This window comes from Pelodiscus sinensis, chromosome 2 (assembly GCF_052426305.1).
Source record: "Pelodiscus sinensis isolate ZL-2025 chromosome 2, ASM5242630v1, whole genome shotgun sequence".
Lineage (NCBI taxonomy): Eukaryota > Metazoa > Chordata > Testudines > Trionychidae > Pelodiscus > Pelodiscus sinensis.
In genome coordinates this window covers 1,217,489-1,230,822 of record NC_143053.1, presented here as the reverse complement: position 1 = coordinate 1,230,822, position 13,334 = coordinate 1,217,489, and the positions used below count along the sequence as shown (strand labels likewise).

Below are 13,334 nucleotides of genomic sequence, written 5' to 3'. Positions count from 1 at the left end.
TCCCTGCTCTAGATGCAGACGGCTCAGCAAGAGCAGCTCCGTCAGGAGACACAGATCCTGCAGCAGAGCTTCCTGTCGGAGAAGGGCTCCCTGCTGCAGAGGGAGAGGTTCATCGAGGAGGAGAAAGCCAAGCTGGAGAAGCTGTTCAGAGACGAGGTGGACAAATCTCAGCACCTGAAGGCGGAGCGGGAGCGGCAGCAGAAGCAGATGGAGCAGGAGAAGCAGCAGCTGGCGGCCACCTTGGAGGAGGCGCAGAAGAAGCAGAAGGAAGCGGAGGACAGTGTCCGACGCAAGCAGGAGGAGCTGCAGCAGCTGGAAAAGCAGCGGCAGCAGCAAGAGAAGCTTCTTGCAGAGGAAAACCGGAAGCTCAGGGAGACCCTGGAGCAGCTGCAGGAGCAGCACAGGACCGCGCTGGCCCAGACGCGAGAGATCATGATCCAGACGGACGCCCTTCCTGAGGAGGCAGCGATTTCGCCCACACAGCTGGTTCTGCCCAGCGCGGTGCCCAATGGCAGAGACGCCGTGGACGGCGGGCAGCCCGAGTTCGCCTTTCAGGGCATCCGGCAGAAGGTGTCTGCGGAGAAGCTGGTGGAGGCCGGCATCCTGGGCCCGGAGCTCTTGGACAAGCTGGTGAGAGGGACGGTGACCGTGACGGAGCTGGGGCAGCGGGACGACATCAGCAGGTACCTGCAGGGCCGCAGCAGCATCGCCGGCTTGCTGGTTAAGCCCACCAATGAGACGATGAGCATCTACAAGGCCATGAAGAAACAGCTGCTGAGCCCCGGCACGGCGCTCATCCTGCTAGAAGCACAAGCTGCCTCCGGCTTCATAATTGACCCGGAGAGAAACAAGCGGCTGCCCGTGAGCGAGGCGGTGAGGGAGGGAGTGATTGGGCCCGAGCTGCACAATAAAATGCTCTCGGCCGAGAGGGCGGTGACCGGATACAGAGACCCCTACACCGGAGACAAGATCTCCCTCTTCCAGGCCATGAGCAAAGGCCTCATCGTCCAGGACCACGGCATCCGCCTGCTGGAGGCCCAGATCGCCACCGGCGGCATCATCGACCCCGTGCACAGCCACCGCGTCCCGGTGGAGGTGGCCTACAAGCGGGGCTACTTTGACCAGGAGATGAGCCAGATCCTCTCCGACCCCAGCGACGACACCAAGGGCTTCTTCGACCCCAACACGCAGGAGAACCTGACCTACATGCAGCTGATGGAGAGGTGTGTGACTGACCCTGAGACGGGGCTCTGCCTCTTGCCGCTCACCGACAGGGCGGCCAGAGCAGGGGACCTGGTCTACACGGACCAAGAGGCCAAAGACGTTTTCAAGAAAGCCACGGTGTCTGCCCCCTTCGGCGCGTTCAAGGGGAAGACAGTGACCATCTGGGAGATCATCAACTCGGAGTATTTCACAGAGGAGCAGCGGCGGGACCTGCTGCGGCAGTACAAGACCGGCAAGATCACCGTGGAGAAGATCATCAGGATCGTCATCACCGTGGTGGAGGAGAGCGAGAAGAAGAGCCAGCTGTGCTTCGAAGGGCTCCGCGCTGCCGTCCCTGCCGCCGAGCTGCTGGACAGCAGCATCCTCGACCAAGATCTCTACAGCCAGCTGCAGCAGGGCAAGAAGGCCGTGAGGGACGTGGCCGACATGGACGCCATAAAGAGGTACCTGAAGGGCACTGACACCATTGCTGGCGTCCTGGTGGAGTCAACGGGGCAGAAGTTCGCACTCTACGACGCCCTGAAGAGGAACCTGCTGAAGCCAGAGGTGGCCCTGCCTCTGCTGGAGGCCCAGGCAGGCACGGGGTTCATCATCGACCCCGTTAGGAACGAGAGGCTCTCGGTGGACGAGGCAGTGAGGGCCGGGGTCGTCGGGCCCGAGTTCCACGAGAAGCTGCTGTCCGCAGAGAGGGCAGTGACTGGCTACAAAGATCCATACACTGGACAGACTGTGTCCCTGTTCCAAGCGCTGAAGAAGGGACTGATCCCCAGTGACGCCGGCACCCGCCTGCTGGACGTACAGCTGGCCACCGGTGGCATCGTGGACCCTGTGAACAGCCACCGCCTGCCGCTTGATGTGGCCTGTAAGCGGGGCTACTTCGACCAGGAGACAAGCAAGGCCCTGTCCGCTCCCAGCGTCGACACCAAGGCCTTCTATGACCCCAACACGCAGGAGAGCCTGACCTACGCCCAGCTGCAGAAGAAATGCCGCCCGGACAAGCAGACCGGCCTCTGCCTGCTGCCCCTCTCCGACCAGGCCATCCTGTCGCAGCAAGAGCAGGTCTACACTGACAGCCAGGCCAAGGAGTCCTTGGGCAGGGCGACCCTGGACGTCCCAGCGGGCAGCCTGAAAGGCAGGACGGTGACTATCTGGGAGCTGATCCACTCGGAGTATTTCACCGAGGAGCAGCGGCGGGAGCTGCTGCGTCAGTACAAGACCGGCAAGGTCACCGTGGAGAAGATCATCAAGATAATGATCACCATCATTGAGGAAACGGAGGGCAAGAAGCAGGAGAAGCTGATGTTCAGTGGCCTCCGTGTGCCTGTGCCTGCTAGCGAGCTGCTGGAGTCCAGGGTCCTGAGCAAAGTGCAGTACGAGCAGCTCCAGGAAGGCAAGCGGTCGGTGAAAGACCTCTCCGAGACGGACGCGGTGAAGAGGTACCTGCGGGGCAGCGACTGCATCGCCGGCGTCTACGTGGAGGACACGAAGGAGAAGCTGAACCTCTATGAGGCCATGCAGAGAAACCTGCTGCGGCCAAGCACCGCCCTCACCCTGCTGGAGGCTCAGGCCGCCAGCGGGTTCCTGGTCGACCCCGAAAGGAACCAGAAGCTGTGTGTCAACGAGGCTGTGAAAGCGGGCGTGGTCGGGCCAGAGCTCCATGAGAAGCTGCTCTCGGCAGAGAAGGCCGTCACTGGCTACAAGGATCCCTACTCCGGGAACACCATCTCCCTCTTCGAAGCCATGAAAAAAGGGCTGATCCTCAAAGACCACGGCATCCGCCTGCTGGAGGCCCAGATCGCCACCGGCGGCATCATCGACCCCGTGCACAGCCACCGCGTCCCGGTGGAGGTGGCCTACAAGCGGGGCTACTTCGACCAGGAGATGAGCCAGATCCTCTCCGACCCCAGCGACGACACCAAGGGCTTCTTCGACCCCAACACGCAGGAGAACCTGACCTACCTGCAGCTCCTGGAGAGGTGCATCGAGGACCCCGAGACAGGCCTGTATCTCCTGCCGCTGAAGCAGCCAGAGAAGCCTGCGATGGTGGAGACGACCCACGTGTACACGGAGGCAGAGACCCGGAAAGCGTTTGAGGAAACGCAGGTCAGCATCCCTGCGGGCAGCATGGCCGGCGCCTCCATGTCCCTGTGGGAGATCATGCAGTCAGACCTCATCCCCGAGGAGCAGCGGAAGCGGCTGCTGGAAGAGTTCCGCTCCGGCAAGGTCTCCAAGGAGCGCATGATCATCATCATCATCGAGATCATCGAGAAGACCGAGATCGTCCGGCAGCAGGACCTGACCTCTTACGACTTCGTCCGGCGCCGCATCACTGCCGACGACCTCTATGAGGCCCGGATCATCTCGCTGGAGATATACAACCTGCTGAAACAGGGCTCCAAGACCATCCGAGAGATCCTGGAGGTAGAGACCGTCTGGAAACACCTGTACGGAACCGGCTGCGTCGCTGGCATCTACGTCCCCAGCACCAAGCAGAAGCTCAGTGTCTACCACGCCCTCAAGAAAGGGCTGATCAGCCCGGAGGCAGCCCGCTGCCTGCTGGAGGCCCAGGCTGCCACTGGCTTCATGATCGACCCCGTGAAGAACGAGATGCTGACGGTAGACGAGGCCGTCAGGAAAGGCCTGGTGGGGCCGGAAATCCACGACCGGCTGCTGTCTGCAGAGAGGGCAGTGACCGGCTATCGGGACCCCTACAGCGAGCAGAAGATCTCCCTCTTCCAGGCCATGAAGAAGGATCTGATCCCTGACGAGGAGGGCCTCCGGCTGCTGGACGCTCAGCTGGCCACCGGCGGCATCATCGACCCCTTCCTGGGCTTCCACCTGCCCCTGGAGGTGGCCTATCAGCGTGGCTTCTTCAACAAGGAGACGTGCGACCGGCTGTCGGAGCCCAGCGAGGTCCGGAGCTACGTGGACCCCTCCACGGACGAGAAGCTCAGTTACGTGCAGCTCCTGAAGCGGTGCAGGAAGGACGAGAACAGCGGCCAGATGCTGCTGCCTCTGTGCGACACGCGGAAGCTGACCTTCCGGGGCCTGCGGAAGCAGATCACTGTGGAGGAGCTGGTCCGCTCCCAGGTCATGGACGAGGCGACCGCCCAGCGCCTCCAGGAGGGCTTGACCTCCATCGAAGAAGTCTCCAAAAGCCTGCAGAAGTTCCTGGAGGGCACCAGCTGCATCTCGGGGGTCTTCGTGGACTCCACCAAGGAGCGGCTCTCCGTGTACCAAGCCATGAAGAAGGGCATCATCCGGCCCGGCACCGCTTTTGAGCTCTTGGAGGCCCAGGCAGCCACCGGGTACGTGATCGACCCCATCAAGGGCCTCAAGCTGACCGTGGAGGAGGCCGTGCGCATGGGCATCGTGGGCCCAGAGTTCAAGGACAAGCTGCTGTCGGCAGAGAGGGCAGTGACCGGTTACAAAGACCCCTATTCGGGCAAGCTCATCTCCCTCTTCCAGGCCATGAAGAAGGGCCTGATCCTGAAAGATCATGGGATCCGTTTGCTAGAGGCCCAGATCGCCACGGGCGGCATCATCGATCCAGAAGAAAGCCACCGCCTGCCTGTGGAGATGGCCTACCTGCGGGGCCTGTTCGACCAGGAGATGAACGAGATCCTCCTGGACCCCAGCGATGACACCAAGGGCTTTTTCGACCCCAACACCGAGGAGAACCTGACCTACCTGCAGCTCATGGAGCGGTGCATCACCGACCCCGAGACCGGGCTGTGCCTGCTGCCTCTGAAGGAGAAGAAGCGGGAGAGAAAGACCTCGTCCAAGTCATCTGTCCGCAAGCGCAGGGTGGTGATTGTCGACCCCGAGACGGGCAAGGAGATGTCTGTGTATGAAGCCTACCGCAAAGGCCTCATTGACCACCAGACCTACCTGGAACTCTCAGAGCAAGAGTGCGAGTGGGAAGAGATCACCATCTCCTCCTCGGACGGGGTGGTGAAGTCCATGATCATCGACAGACGGTCTGGGCGGCAGTACGACATCGACGACGCCATCGCCAAGGGCCTGATTGACCAGTCTGCCCTTGACCAGTATCGCTCCGGCACCCTGTCCATCACCGAGTTCGCAGACATGCTCTCCGGGAACATGAGTGGCTTCCGATCGCGATCCTCCTCCGTCGGCTCCTCCTCCTCCTACCCCATAAGCCCAGCCCCTGCGAGAGCTCAACTGACATCCTGGAGCGACCCTGCTGAAGAGACCGGGCCCATTGCTGGGATCCTGGACACGGACACGCTGGAGAAAGTATCCATCACGGAGGCCATGCACCGCAACCTGGTGGACAACATCACTGGGCAGAGGCTGCTGGAGTCCCAGGCCTGCACGGGGGGCATCATCGACCCCAGCACTGGGGAGAAATTCTCGGTGGCCGACGCAGTCAACAAGGGCCTGGTTGACAAAATCATGGTGGATCGGATCAACCTCGCCCAGAAGGCCTTCTACGGCTTCGAGGACCCGAGAACCAAGACGAGGATGTCGGCCGCCCAAGCCTTGAAGAAGGGCTGGCTGTACTACGAAGCGGGCCAGCGGTTCCTGGAGGTGCAGTACCTGACGGGGGGGCTGATCGAGCCCGACGCGCCAGGCCGGGTCGCGCTGGATGAGGCGCTGCAGAAGGGCACGATCGACACGCGCACGGCCCAAAAGCTACGTGACGTCAACACCTACTCCAAGTACCTCACCTGCCCCAAGACGAAACTCAAGATTTCCTACAAGGAGGCCCTGGACAGGAGCATGGTTGAGGAGGGAACAGGCCTGCGCCTGCTGGAAGCTTCCTCCCAGTCCAGCAAAGGGTACTACAGCCCCTACAACGTCAGCGGCTCTGGCTCCACCTCTGGCTCGCGGTCGGGCTCCCGAACGGGATCTAGATCAGGCTCCAGGCGAGGGAGCGTCGATGCCACTGGCTCTGGCTTCTCCATGACCTTCTCTTCCTCCTCCTACTCCTCCTCCAGCTACGGGCGCCGATACGCCTCAGGCCCTGTGGATGCTGCAGAACCCGCCGGCTCCTTGGCCAGCCTCCTGGGGAGCTGTGGCTGCGAAGCAAACAGGAAGCTCCTGCAACTGCAGGGGCCTCGGCCGATTATGGCATAGAGCCCCCTCCCTGCCTGCCCCAACCCCCCAACACACCGAGGAACCTTCCCGTTGCTCCTGCTCTGCATGTGGCAAAGCTACTGGCTCAGCACCCCTTTAACCCAAAGCAGTGCCTGCCGGCTAATCCAAAGAGGAGACTCATAGATATTAATATATACGATTGTCGGGACAGTATTTGTATAGTTAGCGAAGAGAGAGGATGCGCTCCCCTTCGGCTCCAGAACCCAGCGCTCCCCCTCCGGCTCCGGAACCCAGCGCTCCCCCTCCGGCTCCGGAACCCAGCGCTCCCCTCTGGCTCCGGAACCCAGCGCTCCCCCTCTGGCTCCGGAACCCAGCACTCCCCCTCCGGCTCCGGCTCCGGAACCCAGCGCTCCCCCTCCGGCTCCGGAACCCAGCGCTCCCCTCCAGCTCTGGAACCCAGCACTCCCCCTCCGGCTCCGGAACCCAGCGCTCCCCTCCGGCTCCAGCCCTCGCAGAGGAGACAAAACCAGCCCCGCTGAGCATCAAGCAGGCGGACCCTTCCAACACCCAGCCAGCGAATGACCTTGTATTAACTCTGCCAGCTCCAGCTGCCCTCCCCTCTTCCCACGCGCTGGCAGGAGAGGCGGGAAAAGCCTGTGGCCTTGCACCTGGACTGGGCACAGGCCCGGGACAGCCGCCTCCACACCAGCTCTGGAGCCGTTGCCTGGAGCCGTGCTGCCGGCCTTTGGCAGGCGTCCGAGCGCTGCACAGCCGCTGGGGCTCAGCACAGACTGTAAGTGCTTGCCGGGGCCGTCTGCCCGCTTGCCCAGAGCCTGCTGCCTCTCTGCTCCACGGCCTCCGGAGGTTTTACTTGGCACCTGGGCCGCCTCCTGCAGCTGCTTGTTCCCCCTGCCCCTCCCCTCCCGCTTCGCTTTGCCAGCCCTGATTGCGGGGGAGCCTGCGTTGCTGGGTGCTGCTGGGAGCCGGGGCTGATGTCTGCATGGGTCTGTCTGTCGGTCTCTGTGTATCTGGGAAGTGCCCTGTACAAGGCTGGGTCTTAGACTCAGTCCCCAGGCTAGTGAACTGCCAGGCAGTTCTCAGAACTCGGGCTCGGCACGCCGGGTCCCTGCAGCGGGGCAGCCTGCCAGACACCCCCCTTTGCTAACCAGGTCCTGCTGAGCGTCTTACCTGGACCCCAGGCAAGAGGCCGGTTTCCGGGGCCGTCTCGCGCGGCGGCGAGTTCCTCGGATTCTTACTTTCCTTTCTCACCTGGATTCCTTTTCCTTTCGTTTCTCTCCTGCCTTCCCCCGTAACGCTGTTCTCTCTCTGCCAGACGGCTTTTCCCAGCCGCACCCACGAGGTCCCCTCGGCGCTGGGAGAATTCCTTAGCTGGCTCTCGCAGGGTGCCCTGGACTCAGCAGCTTCTCGGCCGTGCTCCTCCACACAGGTAATGTCACCTCTTGAGTCTCTGTCTGGAGCCTGGGTTGGTGGGGCCCCTGAAATAGCGCCCCCCAGGCTCCGGAACCTGGGCTTTCTGGCCCCCTGAAATAGCGCTCCCCCAGGCTCCGGAACCTGGGCTTTCTGGCCCCCTGAAATAGCGCTCCCCCAGGATCCGGATCCTGGGCTTTCTGGCCCCCTGAAATAGCGCTCCCCCAGGCTCCGGAACCTGGGCTTTCTGGCCCCCTGAAATAGCGCTCCCCCAGGCTCCGGAACCTGGGCTTTCTGGCCCCCTGAAATAGCGCTCCCCCAGGCTCCAGAACCTGGGCTTTCTGGCCCCCTGAAATAGCGCTCCCCCAGGCTCTGGAACCTGGGCTTTCTGGCCCCCTGAAATAGCGCTCCCCCAGGCTCCGGAACCTGGGCTTTCTGGCCCCCTGAAATAGCGCTCCCCCAGGCTCCGGAACCTGGGCTTTCTGGCCCCCTGAAATAGCGCTCCCCCAGGCTCCGGAACCTGGGCTTTCTGGCCCCCTGAAATAGCGCTCCCCCAGGCTCCGGAACCTGGGCTTTCTGGCCCCCTGAAATAGCGCTCCCCCAGGCTCCGGAACCTGGGCTTTCTGGCCCCCTGAAATAGCGCTCCCCCAGGCTCCGATTCCTGGGCTTTCTGGCCCCCTGAAATAGCGCTCCCCCAGGCTCCGGAACCTGGGCTTTCTGGCCCCCTGAAATAGCGCTCCCCCAGGCTCCGGAACCTGGGCTTTCTGGCCCCCTGAAATAGCGCCCCCCAGGCTCCGGATCCTGGGCTTTCTGGCCCCCTGAAATAGCGCTCCCCCAGGCTCCGGATCCTGGGCTTTCTGGCCCCCTGAAATAGCGCCCCCCAGGCTCCGGATCCTGGGCTTTCTGGCCCCCTGAAATAGCGCTCCCCCAGGCTCCGGAACCTGGGCTTTCTGGCCCCCTGAAATAGCGCTCCCCCAGGCTCTGGAACCTGGGCTTTCTGGCCCCCTGAAATAGCGCTCCCCCAGGCTCCGGAACCTGGGCTTTCTGGCCCCCTGAAATAGCGCCCCCCCAGGCTCCGGAACCTGGGCTTTCTGGCCCCCTGAAATAGCGCCCCCCCAGGCTCCGGAACCTGGGCTTTCTGGCCCCCTGAAATAGCGCCCCCCCAGGCTCCGGAACCTGGGCTTTCTGGCCCCCTGAAATAGCGCCCCCCCAGGCTCCGGAACCTGGGCTTTCTGGCCCCCTGAAATAGCGCTCCCCCAGGCTCTGGAACCTGGGCTTTCTGGCCCCCTGAAATAGCGCCCCCCCAGGCTCCGGAACCTGGGCTTTCTGGCCCCCTGAAATAGCGCCCCCCCAGGCTCCGGAACCTGGGCTTTCTGGCCCCCTGAAATAGCGCCCCCCCAGGCTCCGGAACCTGGGCTTTCTGGCCCCCTGAAATAGCGCCCCCCCAGGCTCCGGAACCTGGGCTTTCTGGCCCCCTGAAATAGCGCTCCCCCAGGCTCCGGAACCTGGGCTTTCTGGCCCCCTGAAATAGCGCCCCCCCAGGCTCCGGAACCTGGGCTTTCTGGCCCCCTGAAATAGCGCTCCCCAGGCTCCGGGGCCCTGGTGCCGACAAGCATCAGAGCCATTGGGCCCGGGCTGGTTCCACACACACCAGCTCATGGTTATTGCTTTGCTCTCAGTTCTGGGCCCTGCAGTGAACCGCGGTGTCGGGCCGTCTGTGGTCTCTCCTCGGCGCGGCCGGGGTGCCAGCTTGGTGGGGGAGGGCTGTGGGTCATGGGCCAGCGTCTCTGTGCAGCTTCCTTGGCTCGGGGCGGGGGGCGTCATCTCATGGCCGGACCCTCGTGTCTCATCCCACCCTTTGTTGTCTTCACTTGATTTTAGTGTTGCTGGACGTCCGAGGAGCCCATGCCCAGAGCTGGGGGGAAGGGGCAGCCCGGAGAACGCCCCCTCCCTTTGCGCTTGCCAGCGGGCGGGTCAGAGACCGAGGGGAGCCCCCCTGCAGGCGTCTGGGCAAAGCCACGTGGACTGTGCAGCGCTGGGAGCTGATCTCCCCCGGACCTGGCCCATGCAGTGCGGCGCCGGGCTGCTCCGGAGAACTGCAGCACGGCACGGACGGGGGCCCGAGGGACGGCTTGCTGCCTGCTCTGTCCCGCTCCCCGTGGCCTGCCTGGCGTCAGGGCCCGCCAGCTCTTCCCCAGACCCGGGACCCAGACCTCTGGCGGCCTTTCCCCTCCCCCCAGCAACGGGCAGACGGGCACGTGCCAAGTTCCAGCAGCCCCCCCGCGTGTGGATTCAAACCCATTTCTCCCCCCCACTCTCATTGCGCCATGTCAGTCATCCCCCCGCGTCGCTCCCTGGTGGCTTCGCATGCTTCCTAACGGGCCATTCCGGGCCACGGTGCAGCCGGGGCCAGGGGCCGCTCCCAGGCTCCCGCTGGCTTCTGTTCTGGGCCGCAGGGGCTAACGCCGAGCGCATCTCTCTGTTTGGGGCAGAACACTACACCCGACGTGTATATACCCGAAGTGTCTGTAAAACATGCAGTATGGGCCCAGGCCTCTGGCAGGGGGCAGTAAAGGAGTTTATTTACCCGAAGCTGGGCGCAGCTCTGCGTGCTCTGTTCCCAGCCCCCCCGGCCTGCGCCAGGACCTCCCCGGCAGCTGCCTGCTCCCCAAAAGGCTCCCTGCGGCCTGTCTTGCACCTCCCCTGGGTCCCAGCACTGCGGTGCCTCCGCGCCCCCCTCCCCTGGGTCCCAGCACTGCGGTGCCTCCACGCCCCCTCCCCCGGGCTCCCAGCACTGCGGTGCCTCCGCGCCCCCTCCCCCGGGTCCCAGCACTGCGGTGCCTCCGCGCCCCCCCGGGCTCCCAGCACTGCGGTGCCTCCACGCCCCCTCCCCCGGGCTCCCAGCACTGCGGTGCCTCCGCGCCCCCTCCCCTGGGTCCCAGCACTGCGGTGCCTCCGCGCCCCCCCCGGGTCCCAGCACTGCGGTGCCTCCGCGCCCCCTCCGGGTCCCAGCACTGCGGTGCCTCCGCGCCCCCCCCGGGTCCCAGCACTGCGGTGCCTCCTCGCCCCCTCCCCTGGCTCCCAGCACTGCGGTGCCTCCTCGCCCCCTCCCCTGGCTCCCAGCACTGCTGTGCCTCCTCGCCCCCCTCCCCTGGGTCCCAGCACTGCGGTGCCTCCGCGCCCCCTCCCCTGGGTCCCAGCACTGCGGTGCCTCCGCGCCCCCTCCCCCGGGTCCCAGCACTGCGGTGCCTCCGCGCCCCCTCCCCTGGGTCCCAGCACTGCGGTGCCTCCGCGCCCCCCTCCCCTGGGTCCCAGCACTGCGGTGCCTCCGCGCCCCCTCCCCCGGGTCCCAGCACTGCGGTGCCTCCGCGCCCCCCTCCCCTGGCTCCCAGCACTGCGGTGCCTCCGCGCCCCCCTCCCCTGGGTCCCAGCACTGCGGTGCCTCCTCGCCCCCTCCCCTGGCTCCCAGCACTGCGGTGCCTCCGCGCCCCCTCCCCTGGGTCCCAGCACTGCGGTGCCTCCGCGCCCCCTCCCCCGGGTCCCAGCACTGCGGTGCCTCCGCGCCCCCTCCCCTGGGTCCCAGCACTGCGGTGCCTCCGCGCCCCCCTCCCCCGGGTCCCAGCACTGCGGTGCCTCCGCGCCCCCTCCCCCGGGTCCCAGCACTGCGGTGCCTCCGCGCCCCCCTCCCCTGGCTCCCAGCACTGCGGTGCCTCCGCGCCCCCTCCCCGGGTCCCAGCACTGCGGTGCCTCCTCGCCCCCTCCCCCGGGCTCCCAGCACTGCGGTGCCTCCGCGCCCCCTCCCCTGGGTCCCAGCACTGCGGTGCCTCCGCGCCCCCTCCCCTGGCTCCCAGCACTGCGGTGCCTCCTCGCCCCCTCCCCCGGGTCCCAGCACTGCGGTGCCTCCGCGCCCCCTCCCCTGGGTCCCAGCACTGCGGTGCCTCCGCGCCCCCCCCCCCCGGGTCCCAGCACTGCGGTGCCTCCGCGCCCCCCTCCCCTGGGTCCCAGCACTGCGGTGCCTCCTCGCCCCCCTCCCCTGGGTCCCAGCACTGCGGTGCCTCCGCGCCCCCTCCCCCGGGTCCCAGCACTGCGGTGCCTCCGCGCCCCCTCCCCTGGGTCCCAGCACTGCGGTGCCTCCGCGCCCCCTCCCCTGGCTCCCAGCACTGCGGTGCCTCCGCGCCCCCTCCCCTGGGTCCCAGCACTGCGGTGCCTGCGCGCCCCCTCCCCTGGGTCCCAGCACTGCGGTGCCTCCGCGCCCCCCCCCCTGGGTCCCAGCACTGCGGTGCCTCTGCGCCCCCTCCCCCGGGTCCCAGCACTGCGGTGCCTCCGCGCCCCCTCCCCTGGGTCCCAGCACTGCGGTGCCTCCGCGCCCCCTCCCCTGGGTCCCAGCACTGCGGTGCCTCCGCGCCCCCTCCCCTGGGTCCCAGCACTGCGGTGCCTCCGTGCCCCCTCCCCTGGGTCCCAGCACTGCGGTGCCTCCTCGCCCCCTCCCCTGGGTCCCAGCACTGCGGTGCCTCCGTGCCCCCTCCCCTGGCTCCCAGCACTGCGGTGCCTCCGCGCCCCCCTCCCCTGGGTCCCAGCACTGCGGTGCCTCCTCGCCCCCTCCCCTGGGTCCCAGCACTGCGGTGCCTCCGCGCCCCCCTCCCCTGGGTCCCAGCACTGCGGTGCCTCCGCGCCCCCCTCCCCTGGGTCCCAGCACTGCGGTGCCTCCGCGCCCCCCTCCCCTGGGTCCCAGCACTGCGGTGCCTCCGCGCCCCCCTCTCCTGGGTCCCAGCACTGCGGTGCCTCCTCGCCCCCTCCCCTGGGTCCCAGCACTGCGGTGCCTCCGCGCCCCCTCCCCCGGGTCCCAGCACTGCGGTGCCTCCGCGACCCCTCCCCAGGGTCCCAGCACTGCGGTGCCTCCGCGCCCCCTCCCCCGGGTCCCAGCACTGCGGTGCCTCCGCGCCCCCTCCCCTGGGTCCCAGCACTGCGGTGCCTCCGCGCCCCCTCCCCTGGGTCCCAGCACTGCGGTGCCTCCGCGCCCCCTCCCCCGGGTCCCAGCACTGCGGTGCCTCCGCGCCCCCTCCCCTGGGTCCCAGCACTGCGGTGCCTCCGCGCCCCCTCCCCTGGGTCCCAGCACTGCGGTGCCTCCGCGCCCCCTCCCCAGGGTCCCAGCACTGCGGTGCCTCCGCGCCCCCCTCCCCTGGGTCCCAGCACTGCGGTGCCTCCGCGACCCCTCCCCAGGGTCCCAGCACTGCGGTGCCTCCGCGCCCCCTCCCCCGGTCCCAGCACTGCGGTGCCTCCGCGCCCCCTCCCCTGGGTCCCAGCACTGCGGTGCCTCCGCGCCCCCTCCCCAGGGTCCCAGCACTGCGGTGCCTCCGCGCCCCCTCCCCTGGGTCCCAGCACTGCGGTGCCTCCGCGCCCCCTCCCCTGGGTCCCAGCACTGCGGTGCCTCCGCGCCCCCCCCCCCCCCGGGTCCCAGCACTGCGGTGCCTCCGCCCCCCCCCCCCCCGGGTCCCAGCACTGCGGTGCCTCCGCGCCCCCCCCCCCCCGGGTCCCAGCACTGCGGTGCCTCCTCGCCCCCCCCCCCGGGTCCCAGCACTGCGGTGCCTCCTCGCCCCCCTCCCCTGGGTCCCAGCACT

At 67.0% G+C, this 13,334-nt stretch overlaps 1 protein-coding gene across 22 annotated transcripts in view; it reads left to right on the top strand.

The window, feature by feature from the left end:
* PLEC (plectin) overlaps window positions 1-9,624 on the top strand; it is a 198,268-nt gene extending 188,644 nt beyond the window's left edge. For all 22 annotated transcript variants that reach the window (XM_089775874.1, XM_089775873.1, XM_089775876.1 and 19 more), the window contains 3 exons: window positions 13-7,081; window positions 7,622-7,735; window positions 9,598-9,624. In XM_089775874.1, the coding sequence (XP_089632000.1) occupies window positions 13-6,327 (6,315 nt within the window). In that variant the 3' untranslated portion in view covers window positions 6,328-7,081; window positions 7,622-7,735; window positions 9,598-9,624. The remainder of the gene's footprint in view (window positions 1-12; window positions 7,082-7,621; window positions 7,736-9,597) is intronic.
* The last annotated feature ends 3,710 nt before the right edge of the window (window positions 9,625-13,334 follow it).